This window comes from Rhincodon typus, chromosome 41 (genome assembly GCF_021869965.1).
Source record: "Rhincodon typus isolate 14 chromosome 41, sRhiTyp1.1, whole genome shotgun sequence".
In the NCBI taxonomy this organism is placed as follows: domain Eukaryota; kingdom Metazoa; phylum Chordata; class Chondrichthyes; order Orectolobiformes; family Rhincodontidae; genus Rhincodon; species Rhincodon typus.
In genome coordinates this window covers 7114299-7128087 of record NC_063372.1, presented here as the reverse complement: position 1 = coordinate 7128087, position 13789 = coordinate 7114299, and the positions used below count along the sequence as shown (strand labels likewise).

Below are 13789 nucleotides of genomic sequence, written 5' to 3'. Positions count from 1 at the left end.
TGTAGCTCAAAACCTCCAACCCTGGCAACATCCTTGTAAACCTTTTCTGAACCCTTTCAAGTTTCGCAACATCTTTCCTACAGCAGGGAGACCAGAATTGAATGCAATATTCCAAAAGTGACCGAACCAATATCCTGTACTGCTGCAACATGACATCCCAACTCTTGTACTCAAAACATTGACCAATAAAGCCAAGTGTACCAAGCATCTCCTTCGCTACCCTGTCTACCTGTGACTCCACCTTCAAGGAACTATGTACCTGCACCCCAAGGTCTCTTTATTTGGCAACACGCCCCAGGGCCCTACTGTTAAATGTATAAGTGCTGCTCTGATTTGCCTTACCAAACTGCAGCACCTCACAATTTACCTAAATTAAACTCCATCTGCCCCTGTTCGGCCCATTTGATCGAGGTTCCATTGTACTCTGAGGTGACCTTCACTGTTCACTACATCACGAATTTTGGTGTCATCTGTAAACTTTTTAAGCATTTCTCCTATATTTACATGCAAATCGTTTATGTAAATGACAATAAGCTGTCACAGGCCTCCAGTATGAAAAACAGCCCTCCATCACCACCCTCTAAGAAAATTCCATTGTGAAAATGTTAGACCATAAGACACAGGAGCAAAAATTAGGCTATTCGGCCCATCGAGTCTGCTCCGCCATTCAATCATAGCTGATAAGTTCCTCAACCCCATTCTCCTGCTTTCTCACCGTAACCCTTGATAATTAAGAACCTATCTATCTCTGTCTTAAAAATACTCAATTACCTGGCCTCCACAGCCTTCTGTGGCAGTGAATTCCATAGATTCGCCACTCTCTGGCTGAAGAAGTTTCTCCTTATCTCCGTTCTCATGGGTCTTTCCTTTACTCTAAGGCTGTGCCCTCGGGTCCTAGTCTCTCCTACAAATGAAAATATCTTCCCGACATCCACTCTGTCCAGGCTATTCCGTATTTTGTAAGTTTCAATTAGATTCCCCCCTCATCCTTCTAAACTCCAGTGAGTATAGTCCCAGAGTCCTCAAACGTTCCTCATAGGGTAAGCTTTTCATTCCTGGGACCGTTCTCGTGAACTTCCTCTGAACCCGCTCCAGGGCCAGTACATCCTTCCTGAGATATGGGGCCCAAAACTGCGCACAATACTCTAACTGTGGCCTGACCAGAGCCTTATAAAGCCTCAGTAGTACATCTCTGCTTTTATATTCAAGTCCTCTCAAAATAAATACCAACATTGCATTTGCCTTCCTGACTACTGACTCAATCTGCAAGTTTACTTTGAGAGAATCCTGGACTAGAACTCCCAAGTCTCTTTGCACTTCAGACTTCTGAATTTTCTCCCCATTTAGAAGATAGTCCATGCTTTTATTCTTCTTACCAAAGTGCGTGACCACACACTTACCTACGATGTACTCCATCTGCCACTTCTTTGCCCACTCTCCTAACCTGTCCAAATCCTTCTGCAGCTTCCCCACCTCCTCAATACTACCTATCCTTCCACCTGTTTTTGTATCATCTGAAAACTTAGCCAGAATGCCCACAGTTCCTTCATCTAGATCATTAATGTATAAAGTGAAAAGTTGTGGTCCCAACACTGACCCTTGCAGAACACCACTTGCCCCCAGCTGCCATCCTGTGAAAGACTCTTTTATCCCCATTCTCTGCTTTCTGCCAGACAGCCAATCTTCTATCCATGCTAGGACCTTACCTCGAACACCATGGGCCCTTATCTTACACAGCAACCTCCTGTGCAGCACCTTGTCAAAGGCCTTCTTAAAGTCCAGGTAGATAACATCCATTGGCTCTCCTTTGTCTACCCTGCTGGTTACTTCCTCAAAGAATTCTAGCAGATTTGTCAGGCATGACGACCTCTTGATGAAACCATGCTGACTTTGCCCTATTTTACTGTACGCTTCCAAATGTTCAGAAATCTCATCCTTTTCAATGGACTCCAAAATCTTACCCATGATCGAGGTTAGGCTAATCGGCCTGTAATTTTCCGTCTTTTGCCTTACTCCCTTTTTAAACAGGGGTGTCACGTTAGCGATTTTCCAGTCCTCTGGGACCCTCCCTGACTCTAGCAATTCCTGAAAGATCACCACTAATGCTTCCATATCTCTTGAGCTATCTCCTTTAGAACTCTGGGGTGTAGCCCATCTGGTCCAGGTTATTCATCCACCTTCAGGCCAATCACTTTTACTAGCCCCTTTTCCTTGGTGATGGCCATACTCGGCTCTGTCCTCTGACTCTCTCTCGAATTTTTGGTAGATTACTCGCGTCTTCCACATGAAGACTGACGCAACGTAATTATTCAGTTCCTCAGCCATTTCCTTGTTCCCCACCACTATCTCTCCACTGTCATTTTCCAGTGGTCCAATGTCCACTTTTGCCCCTCTTTTGCCCTTTTATATACCTAAAGAAACTCTTACAGTCTTCATTTATATTACTAGCTAGCTTACCCTCATATTTAATCTTCTCCCTCCTCCCTCCTTATTTCTTTTTTTGTTGCCCTCTGTTGGCCTTTGTAAGCTTCCCAGTCTTCTGGTTTCCCACTGCCCTTCGCCACATTATATGCTTTCTCTTTTGCTTTTATGCTATCCCTGACTTCCTTAGTAAGCCGTGGTTGTCTCATCCTCCCAGTACCATGCTGCTTTTTCCGAGGGATGAATTTTTGCTGCATCTCCTGAATTACTCCCAGAAACTCCTGCCATTGCTGTTCCACTGTCTTTCCTGTTAGGCCCCTCTTCCAGTCAATTCTGCCCAGTTCCTCCCTCATACCTCTGTAGTTGCCTTTATTCAGCTGTAATACCGTTACCTCTGATTCTGTCTTCTCCCACTCAAACTGCACAGTAAATTCTATCATCTTATGATCACTGCCTCCTAAGGGTTCCTTTACCTTAAAGCTCCCTTATCAAGTCTGCCTCATTGCACGACACTAAATCCAGTATTGCCTGTTCCCTTGTGGGCTCCACCACGAGCTGCTCCAAAAAGCCATCTCGTAGACATTCCACAAATTCCTTTTCCTGCAATCCACTACTGACATGATTTTCCCAGTCCACCTGCATGTTAAAATCTCCCATGATCACTGTGACTTTGCCTTTCTTACACCTTTTCTATCTCCTGGTGTATCTTGCACCCCAGCTCCTGACTACTGTTTGGAGGCCTGTACACAACTCCAACTATGGTTTTTTTTTAACCTTTTTGCAGTTCCTCAATTCTACCCCTACAGATTCTACACCATCTGACCCTACTTTGTTTCTTCCTATTGATTTAATTTCATTTCTCACTAATAAGGCAACCCCACCCCCTTGGCCCATCTGCCTATCTTTTCGATAGGATGTATATCCTTGGATATTCTGTTCCCAATCCTGATCCTGTTGTGCACACCTTTTGTTTTAATTTCACTTTTGTTTCAGCAAGCTAACCTATTAAGTCGTGAATATGGTGTGCTGTATCCTCCTGTGTCATAACTTGGAGTGACATTTTTGATTCACCATCTAGAGTATAAACATTTATAATGGTAATTTCATGTGAAAATAATTCGTGTCATGTGGACCACCTACTAATCTGAACTCTGGCACAATAAGAGTTTGTCACAAGTGCAGTTACTGACCCTGGTTATTTGGTCTGCTATGTGTTGTCTTCTCCTGTTCTTATAGCCCTTTTCAGGCTTGCAAAAGTAATTCTGTCGGTCATTTGTGATTGGGCTCCACTGACGTCCTGTTAGTGACGCTGTAGGAGATGCTGAAAGTTCTGAAGAAGGGACCACTTGACCTGCTGACACTTATAGCTCCGAAACACGATTATTAAGTAACAAAATAAAGTTTTGCAATTGTTTGGCACTCGTATCTAGTTATTTCTCATGATCACTTAAAATTTACTATTGCACGAGAGAAAATGAATTATTTAAATAAGTAATGAGTGTTTGGAAGATTCCGTTTCTTTTTTGCGAAGAGAAAAAAATCCTCCATCCTTGTATGGATGTTGGACAGCTTTTCGGGTCATTCACAGGTAGTCAATATGAGTCAAATGACAGAGGCCACAAGGTGATTTTGGCATGAGTTTTTCAATGTTGCTGAGATCAGGATATCAGTTATGTGAGGATTGAACTTGTATCTGTAAATAATTATGGCACTGCAAATTCATGGTTTAATGCACCATTGTCTAACTAGAGTTCACAGCTGATGAGTCCTCAAGATTTAAAACAAAATCAAGCAGCATGAAAAAATGTTGCTTTTTGTTGTGCAGAGAACATAAAAGAAACTGAATGGACTGAAAAGCAGGGAAAGGATGTTGAGCCAGAAAAACAATTGAATGAGACTGTCGCTGGAGACCCATTTCATAAACAGGAGGGTGAGAAGTGTGCTTTCAACTGGAACTGTTTGTCAATTTTGACACATGCCTTGGAGCTGCAGTACTCTGAATTTTTTAACTCTTAATTTTCTAATAAAATATCTGTACAAATTTAATTATTCCCATTAGAAAAAATAAATAGTTTAAAACGTTTTGCTGATCAAAATATCCAATCTGCTTTTTTTTTCAAACTGCTATAGCCTTGATAGTGATTTGCACTTTTGTAGTGTTGGGTAAGAAATGGATATTGACCCAGTGACAATGAAAGAACAAGATGGAATATGGCTTAGAGAGAATTTCTAACTTGCTTGTCATGTCCATATTACAGTTGAAAACATACTGATATTTGCTGTTCTGACCACCTGAGTGAAATATTGGAGGATCACCAGCACCATGGAAATCACAACCCAGGAAGTGTTAACTCTTTCAGATGACTGGGTGGGAGGGGAGAGGAATCTAGATAAAATTTGGTTTGAACCAAATTTTATATTCTGCTGAGTCAACAAAATATGTAACTTATTTTTGTGTAATATTCGCATCTTTAAATTTGTTGAAAAGTGTCAACTGAATACAACCTTTCTGCTCCCAAGAAGAATGAATGCTTTCTGGGTGACTAAAGAAAATGCAATACAAATGAAACAGAAAAGATAAGCTTGCGATCAACACTAGCCTCATAATACAATAAAGAATCAAGCAGATAAGAAATGCAGAGATGATTTGAGGGGGGAGAAACATTTTTTAAAAATTAGTTGATAACACAATAGAGAATACTCAAGACTTTTAGAAATATACAAATCAACTCTCAAAGGATAGGCAGCTGAGTAAATGGAAATCTTGTGCAGGCAGAGGACATAGTTGGAAAATGTACTTTGTATCTGTCTTCATAAAAGATTATGTTGTCAAAGTCACAGTAAAGTGAATGAATAAAAATAGGCAGTTAACGGTTGGACAGCACTTAAGTCACCCTATCTGAATTAGATGCATCCTAGGTTGTTGAGAGAAGTAGGGATGAGAATATTGAAATACTGTGTGCGCTGTCCTGAAAAAACAATGCACTCGATGTAAATATCCACATTTGTGTGTTACATTTCCATGTAACACCTAGAAGCACCGATAGGATTTCCAGAATATATGCTGTGCCATATCTATAACAGTTCCACTTTTGGGTGGCGCATTTCCGCCACAGCACCATCTCTATCATTGTGTGACATTGTAGGTATTTTTTAAGTTATGACCTCCACAGTTTGGTAACTGGGTTCACTGCTCCCTCTCTTAGGAATCTGGTCTGTTGGCAGGGCCTGCCAGCCACCCAGCCTAATGCTTTACAGTGTGACTATCTCGGTGCTCGCCACGACTCCGCTGGCTTCCTGTTAGTGTTGCTGTAGGAGATCCTCTGAATTCTGAAGAAGGGCCATTGGGCTTGAAACTGTTTTTATCTCAATAGATGCTGCTAGATCTGCTGTGTTTCTCCAGCACACTGTGTTTGTTTCAGGAAATCCTCTAGTTGCCTCAAAGTGCTCTGTGGAGTAACTGTAATGTAGCTGAATGGATTGCAGCAGCTGTTCTGCAATAGCAATGCCCAATGAAAGGTGAATGGAATGGCCTACGTTTATTAATGGGATTAATTTAAAGGGGGAATGTTGACCAGGGCATCAAGCGTACATCCCTGGCTTTTTAATATTGCCTTGTGGTATTTAACATTCACCTGAGAGACAAGGGGCCTCGGTTTAAACTTTTATCCAAAGCACAGCATCTAATATGCATCTAAAAGTATACAATTTAGGCCAGCTCTGCGAGCTCAACTCCTGGAGTGGAGCGTGAACCCACAGTTCTTTTGCCTCTGAAACTGGTGTTAGTGAGTCAGGCAAAAGATTTTTAAGATCTAAAAACCATGAGCGGTGACTAACAACTGCCTTAAATTTGTAATTCTGCCTTCACTGAACTAGCGTAAGGAAGCTTTACAAGTGAAATATTTGAATACTGTGAAGTGTTCTTTGCACTAGGTCGCCTTGCACTTTTTGTAATCCAACCCCGGAGTCTGTTATTTCTTCATTAAGCTAAAAAAGTAACTATTTTACAGTATGTTTGCCATGATTTCAAATAACTGTTTTGTCATCTTTACTTTTAATCTTAGTTTGATGTTTGTTTTGGAAATTTACCATTGCTGATTTTCCTAAATATTCTGTGAAAGAAATGGAATATCAACAAAATTGGTATTGCAGGTAGTTGATAGAGGGCTAATGGTGGAGTGGTAGTATTTAACCGTTTTGTTTTGACAGGTTCGATTGATACTACTAGTAGTAGCATGGTAACAGAAATTCAAAGACAGCAAACGTCAGATGTTGGCACCAAGGAGCAGGTGGAATCTCAATCTCTTGTTTCTTCAGAGGAAGATGGGGTTGAAGACTTAACTACAGCGAAAGAGATTGAATATGAGAAACCTGATGAAGGTTTGCATTCTTCTCCAGATACAGAGCTTTGTCAGACTTCTAAAACTGAGGTAGGTGCTCCACATTCTGAGAACATTAAAAGTGGAGTAATCACTTCAGTGGAATCTTTGTCTGCAGATAAAGAATTACCAGAACATTTTCGTTTGGATGCAACAGACCAGTTGGAAGATTTTATACAGGAGAGAGAAGTAAAAATGGAGAGCTCGGTTTCTCCGTTAGACCAGGTAGAGCCAAGTCTTCCTGCAGAAATGGGTGTCAGCCCCACTGGTTCTATCTCAGAAGAGTTGAAACCCCACCACTTTGTCGCAGATCCTGACCTGATAGACTCTGCTAGTAACTCTGCTGAAGCACAATTAGACTCTGCTGCCTCTGTTTTGATTCAGCAGGAGACTGACAAAATCCAGACAGACAAAACTGAACTGTGTGACATTCCTGCTGACTCTGCCTGTGGCTTTGTGGAGAGGGGTGAAGTTTCTAATATAGTGTTGGATGGGATGGAGACCAGGGATAATCCTGTTGAAATGGAAGTTAATGATATTGTAACCCCTATGGAGGTTGTACCTGCAGTAAATAAGCTAAAGACTGAGCAAGATGCTCAAATGGAGGTGCAAGATATTGGGAGCACAGACCCTGTCTGTAACATGTTCATTAAATCTGAGATTGTAGAGGAAATATCAAATCAAAGTCAAACTGACTCGAACAGCACCTGCTTAGAACCAGATTATCCAGTCACTTTAGACCGTGATCCAAGTCTGGCTTCCATGGATGTTTGTATGACCGTAGCAGACGATATTTCTTCAAGAGTGGAAGAAGAAACCGAAAAGTCAAATTCAGACCTCCGGTTAACAGAAACTGAAGATTCCCTCCCAGCTGACTCTGGAATGATGAAGAGTGAATCTGGCAAGCCTGCTATAATGAAGAGGCGCTTTTCACCAGGTCGCCCTCGAGTCAAACAGGTAAAGGAGGAAAAGAGGGTTTTTGTTTTTGAAAGATATATATTTTATAATCCACTTGTTCAGCAATGTTATTACACACCTCTGGCCAAGTTGAACTTGAATCCAAGCTGCCTGGCTCAGACTTTAAAGAAATTACACTACACCACAAGAACATCTCTGGTTTTTGATTTTAGGTGTGATTCAAATGGAAATTGTCCACTTTATTCAACAACTATGAATGGATATTTTTAAAGTTCTGTGCAGGAGTGCACAGATATATGCATACTTCTTTCCTCTTCCTACCATAACATAAGGCTTTTGAAGCCCATTGTGGATCAGACAAGTGGCTGTGCAAATGCATTAAGTTTATAGTAGCGAAGGAGAGCCATTCAGCATATTGTCTGTTTGTTCTTACAATCCAAAACTAATCCTACTGCCCTGCTTCAAAAACTCTTTTTCATTTTCCCTTGCCTGATCTAAGGTGTCACGTCACGATCACTTTGTGACGATTTAAATTGCCTTCAGTCAATCATCATGGTCTGCATCAAACCTCTTCAGAACTTTCCAAATGTCTGAGCTAAATTTCTTTCTTCTCTGATTATAGTGCAAATCGTACTCGCCTCGAGTTTTTACTCATGCTTGTAGTTTCCCATCTCTGGCGTAATTTTGCTGTACACTTTCTGTACTGTATACATGACTTGCAAACTGTGGCCTAACCAGTATACTGTGAAATTCATCCTTATTTTTAGATGCCTACTTGTGTTTCTACTGATTTTCTTTGAAAATAAACTTTTCTTTTTAATAACTGTCTAGTTACATTTGAACCTTGGGCGAATCACATGTTCGAATGTCCAGGTTTCCTGTTTCTTTTCCTTTTTTAGTCAAGTACTTCATCGATCACCTGTCATACGTTCTGCTAACCTGTCTGTTACCCTGAAGTATTTTACAGAGCTCCTTTCTGTTTAATCATCCACTTTCTATTGTACATACAAACCAGGTGCAAGAGTAGGTTTTCAGACCCTTGAGCCTGACCTGGCCTTCATATGGATCATGGTTGATCTGATTTTTAACCTCAAATCTGCATTACCATCTATCCCTGATAATCTTTCACTTCCTTATTTAACCAAAATCTATCCGCCTCTGCCTTTTTTACAAAAATAATCAAGGACTCTCTTCCTGAAAAGGTGGTAGAAGCAGAGTGTCAAAGATTCTCAACCCTTTGAGTAAAAATATTTCCCACCTATACTGCACTTGCAGATCTTTGCCTACTCATTTAACCTACCTGTATCTTTCTGTAGCCTCTTTATGTTACCATTGCAACTTATTTTCCTCTCTATCTTTGCGTCATCAGCAATTTTTGCAACCATACCTTCCACTCATTGCAGCTTGTCAGTTCTCTGCTTAGTTAGTCATTCTTCAATCCATGCTGATCTGATACCCCCATACCATGAGCAGTAACTTTTTAAGGCACTTTATCAAATGTCTTCGAGAAGCTATATATGCCGGTCCCCCCCTTAGTCCACAGCACAAATGACCTCTTCGAAGACCTCCAATAGATCAGTCAAAAATGATTTTCTTTTCATAAAACCACATTGACTCGGCCTGATTAGCCTGAGTTTATCTAAGTGTCCTGCTACAACTACGTTCATAATAGCTTTCGATGTTAGCCCTATGGCAGATGTTAAGCTAACTGGCCTGTGGTTACCTGTGTTCTGTTACCCTCCCTTTTTGAATAAAGGAGTTACATTTGCTATCCTCCTCCAATCCAGAAACAAGAGAGTTTTAGAAAGTCAAAACTAATGCATCAACTATCTCACTTGTCACATCTTTTAAGACCATATGGTGAAGTCCATAAGGACGCAGGTGCTTCTCAGCACGCAGCTCCAATAATTTACTCAGTACCATTTCTCTGATTTTATGATTTTCTATCCGTCCCTCCCTTTCATTTCCGGATTTATCACTGCTTCTAGGTTGTTCAGTTCATTTTACCATTTTCTTATTTTCCATTGTTAATTCTTAAGGCTCACTTTGTTAATTCTTTTCTAAATATTTATAGAAATGTCTTGCCATCCATTTTTACATTTTTATTGTACTTCAGTTTCTTCCCTCCTTTAAATTTTTGGTCATTCCTATGACAGATTATTTTTAAAAAAATCTTCTCACCTGCCACCTGTCTTTGCACAATTGTTTTTTCTTTGTTTGAGACTGTCTCTTTCACCTTTCAAGCTCACCACAGATAATGGGTCTATCCCTTGGAATTCTTCTTGCTCTTTTTATTCATCTATTTTGTAGATACTGAACTATCCCCTTAAATATTGGCCACTGCATCTCTATTGATCTATCCTTTAACCTAATTTGCCAGCTCTATTGTCAGCAATCTTTGTGTGTGCCACGCTCTCTCCGTAAATCAGTGGCTGTCTTTAGTTTGTCTTTTGTCTCAGCTCATATCCTTTCACCTTGTTCATGTAACGCATTTCTTAAGTCACTTGATACAATTTGCAATAACCAGCTAGCCAGCCAGTTTTCCTTTCTGAACCTCCTTCCTATGTTGTGAATAGTATATGCAGGTGATGGGCATTAACTGGGGTTGCACTTGAGCACATTGGTATATTTTAATTTGGGTTTTCAAAAGAGTATAAGGAGACATTTATTGAAATTCTGGTGGGGGTTGAGTTAGGCGATGTAATATTTCATTCTAAATAAATGTAGGACTGATGAGAGGTTTGCTGCAATGGTATTCTTCACCAGCTAGGTTTTAGAAATATGATGTGCACGCTGATTGTTTCCCTTACCTTTCATACTGCCCCTTTTCCCTTTTTGAAGCAACTATCACACAGCCCTTCTGTTCTCACAAACTGCTGCTCAATCTCCAACCACCCTTTCTCATGCTTGAAAATATTGCCTCCAAAATCTGTGTCCATCTTTCCTGCCACTGTCTTTTGATCTGTCCAGTTGGCTTTCCATTTCTTCCACAGCAACAAAATGCTCTTAATCCAAGTCAGAAATGACATCCACTAAGACTAGTGCATATGCAGTACCTTTCCTGACCTCAGGATGCCTTAAAGCACTCTAATCAATGAAGTGCTTTTAGAAGTGTAGTTTCTGTTGTAATGTGGGAAGTGCAATGGATAATTTTTGTGCAACAAAATTCTGCAAACAACAGTGTGGTAATAATAGATCATTTGTTTTGGCATGGTTGAAGACTACATATTAGACTTCAAAAAATCTCCTCTTCTCTTCCAAATGTGATGTGGAATCTTTTACATGTCTCACCCAAAAAATGCAATTCTAGGATGGTGCAGCATTCCCTCATTACTGCAGTTTCAACCAGAATTTGTGCTCCATTTCTTAGAATGGGTCTTCAGTCCACAATCTTCTAACTTGGGTCAGAAAACTGTTCATTGACCAATGGATGACATCTATTGTTCTTATTGTTGTTTTCCTCTTTTTTTTTTTGAAAACTACTTTGGTCATGGATGCAGTTGTTGACTTTGTACTCCTTCATGGCTGTTTCTCCATGACTGTTCAGTGGGTCTGCCTTACCGCTTAACGTACTAGATTGTAAGTAGAGCAGTTCTACCTATTTCTCATCTTTACTTTGCACCATCATGTAGAAAATAGAGGCAGGAATAGGCCATTCTGCCCTTGTTGTGATCTGCCATTCAATATGATTGTGGCTGATCACCTAACTCAGTCCCCTGTTCCTCCTTTCGCCCCATACCCTCTATGTCTAATTCCTTCTTGAAAACATTGAATCATCTGGCACCTCTCGGGTTCTCTCAGTTGTTATGGGCCAGACCCGGATCTCCTCACAATATATTAAGGTAGCCTAGACCCTAAGTTTTTCTTATGTTTTTAAAGGTACATGTCAGGTACTGTGTTCAGATGCAATTCAATTGGTAAATTGCTTTCTCGCGCGTGCTCTCTACGTCTGTCCTACCATCCTAAGAATCAGTGTGTAAGCCCTTTATTGCATTAGATCAGTAGACCACAACTGCATACTGCATTCCAGGTGTGGTCTCACCAGAGCTCTGTACAATGGCAGCAAAGCATCTTTGCTCTTGTACCCGAATTCCCTGACCACGAACCCCAACATACTCTTTGCCTGCTTGTTTGCAGAGGCTGGTGTACAAGGACAATCAGCTCATGTTGCACCTCTCTCTTTCTCAATCTATCACCATTCAGATAATCTGTCTCCCTATTTTTGCTGCCAGAGTAAATAACCTCACATTTATCCACAGTATACTTTGTGTGATATGCATTTGCCCACTCGCTCAACTTCTCCAAATCCCATTACCTCTGAAAGCTCTGCTCTTCTATATGATCTCCTTCAGCAGCATGACCTGCAGGTAGAGGATTATCCTTCACATGTATACTTAGAATACATCGACAACAGAGACAGTGGAGGGGTTGAGAGATGGCTTTGGAGAGGTAGAAGAAGTGCTTGTCAGGCATCCAGTGTTGGATGAGCTGCTGGTCATTCATCTTGTTGTTACTTGTAGAATTTGTCAATGTTCAAAATTCATGCTGCCTTATTGAAGCCAATGCACTTCAAAGTTGGCTATGTTAACTACTTTGGTGTGCATCTTAGACACTTGATTGTATGCTGTATAAGTTCAAGTCTATTTTTCTTCAAACTTATTTGGTTGTTGTGTAAACTTACACTTCACTGGACTAAGGCACTGGAAATGAGGCACTGCTATTCCCAAGGTCATCACAAAATGTAAAGACCTTATAAAAGTACTTAAAAGTTCCCCCAATTTACCTGTCTTTTAGACCCAGGTTGACAGAGAGCATGGACCAGATTTTTGTACTTAACAAGAATCACAAACAAATAGTCTATCTATAACTAAACAATTATGAACTGTCGACATAAATTCTACTAGTTAAAACTCTAACCTGCTTTATAAAGCCCCCTGTCCAATGCAAATAGACACTCAAAAAAAAAGTCATGGTTGTTATGAGTGTAAGGAAAGACCGGGAGGACAGTTCAATGGTCGCCATCCACAGGGTTCGCTCAGATGGTCCTTTTGTCTCATCAGGACTTGCTGCTGCTCGATCTTCCTTCTCCAGGTCCTTTCGCTTGTTTGCAGGCAATGACTGGTTCTCATTTAAAGTCTTTGATTTATGGTTAAGAGCCACAGTTTACAGCAACTTAAGAGGTGAAATAACTGACTTCCGTCAGACTTGAGGATTTTTTATTTACTGCCTTTTTTCTGACCACACTGTTCAGCTACCTGGGAACAAATTATGTTGGCGGACAAATGATCTTTGTCGTCAACAACTTGTCACCATCCACAGACCAATCAGCTCCTTGTCCCTGGCTGCGTCTCCCTTCGTTTGCACCCTGGCGCCAGCTCATCTGTAGCAAACATCCCGCACTGCTTGCACAAACGGTAGTATAAGCGACACTTTCATTCAATGACCAGTAGCTTGCTTTTGAAAAGTTTTCAAAATTGTCCTTTTCCTATTTCAGCCCGCAACCAAAATTACAAAAAAAAACTGGTCTTGACAATACTTCTCATGCTTTGACTATAGCAAAGCAATATTAATAGTAAAGCAATACAAGTGAAGAGCAGTTGCTGCTGCTGTTAGCTGTATAGGTCCTGGATGTGAGATGAGGTTTTGGGGATGGTGGCCAGTGGGTAGAGGAGGAGAAGGAGGATGATCATGTGGTTTAAGGCTATTGTGAGGGCAATGGTTCTTGTTGGGACTGCCCAATGATTCCTTTTTATCCCTCCCCACCGAGTTTGGATGACACTGATGTATTCAGAATTTCGCAGCTGAAGGTAAGTAATTTTTTTAAAATGTGGAATTTAAAACATTCATTGTTTTGCCTCAGGGTCGTTGCAACAGTTTTCCAGGCAAAAAACGACCCCGTGGTGGTGGACACGTTGGGCGAGGACGAGGGCGATCACGTTTGAAGTCTGTATCTGGCATCTTGGAGTCTCTAGGGGTAAGAATTAAATGATTTGGGTATCAGAAGTTGGATTATTTTGGGAAATTGTTGCAACCTAATCGCTTGCAGATTTGTTTATGTTTACTCCGAATCA

At 40.8% G+C, this 13789-nt stretch overlaps 1 protein-coding gene across 1 annotated transcript in view; it reads left to right on the top strand.

Annotated features, from left to right (window-relative positions):
- The window catches only part of LOC109924474 (histone-lysine N-methyltransferase 2D-like), a 143392-nt gene that overhangs the window by 33287 nt on the left and 96316 nt on the right, over window positions 1-13789 (top strand). The window contains 3 exon segments of the mRNA XM_048618858.1: window positions 4247-4351; window positions 6631-7757; window positions 13579-13692. Of these exon segments, the coding sequence (XP_048474815.1) occupies window positions 4247-4351; window positions 6631-7757; window positions 13579-13692 (1346 nt within the window).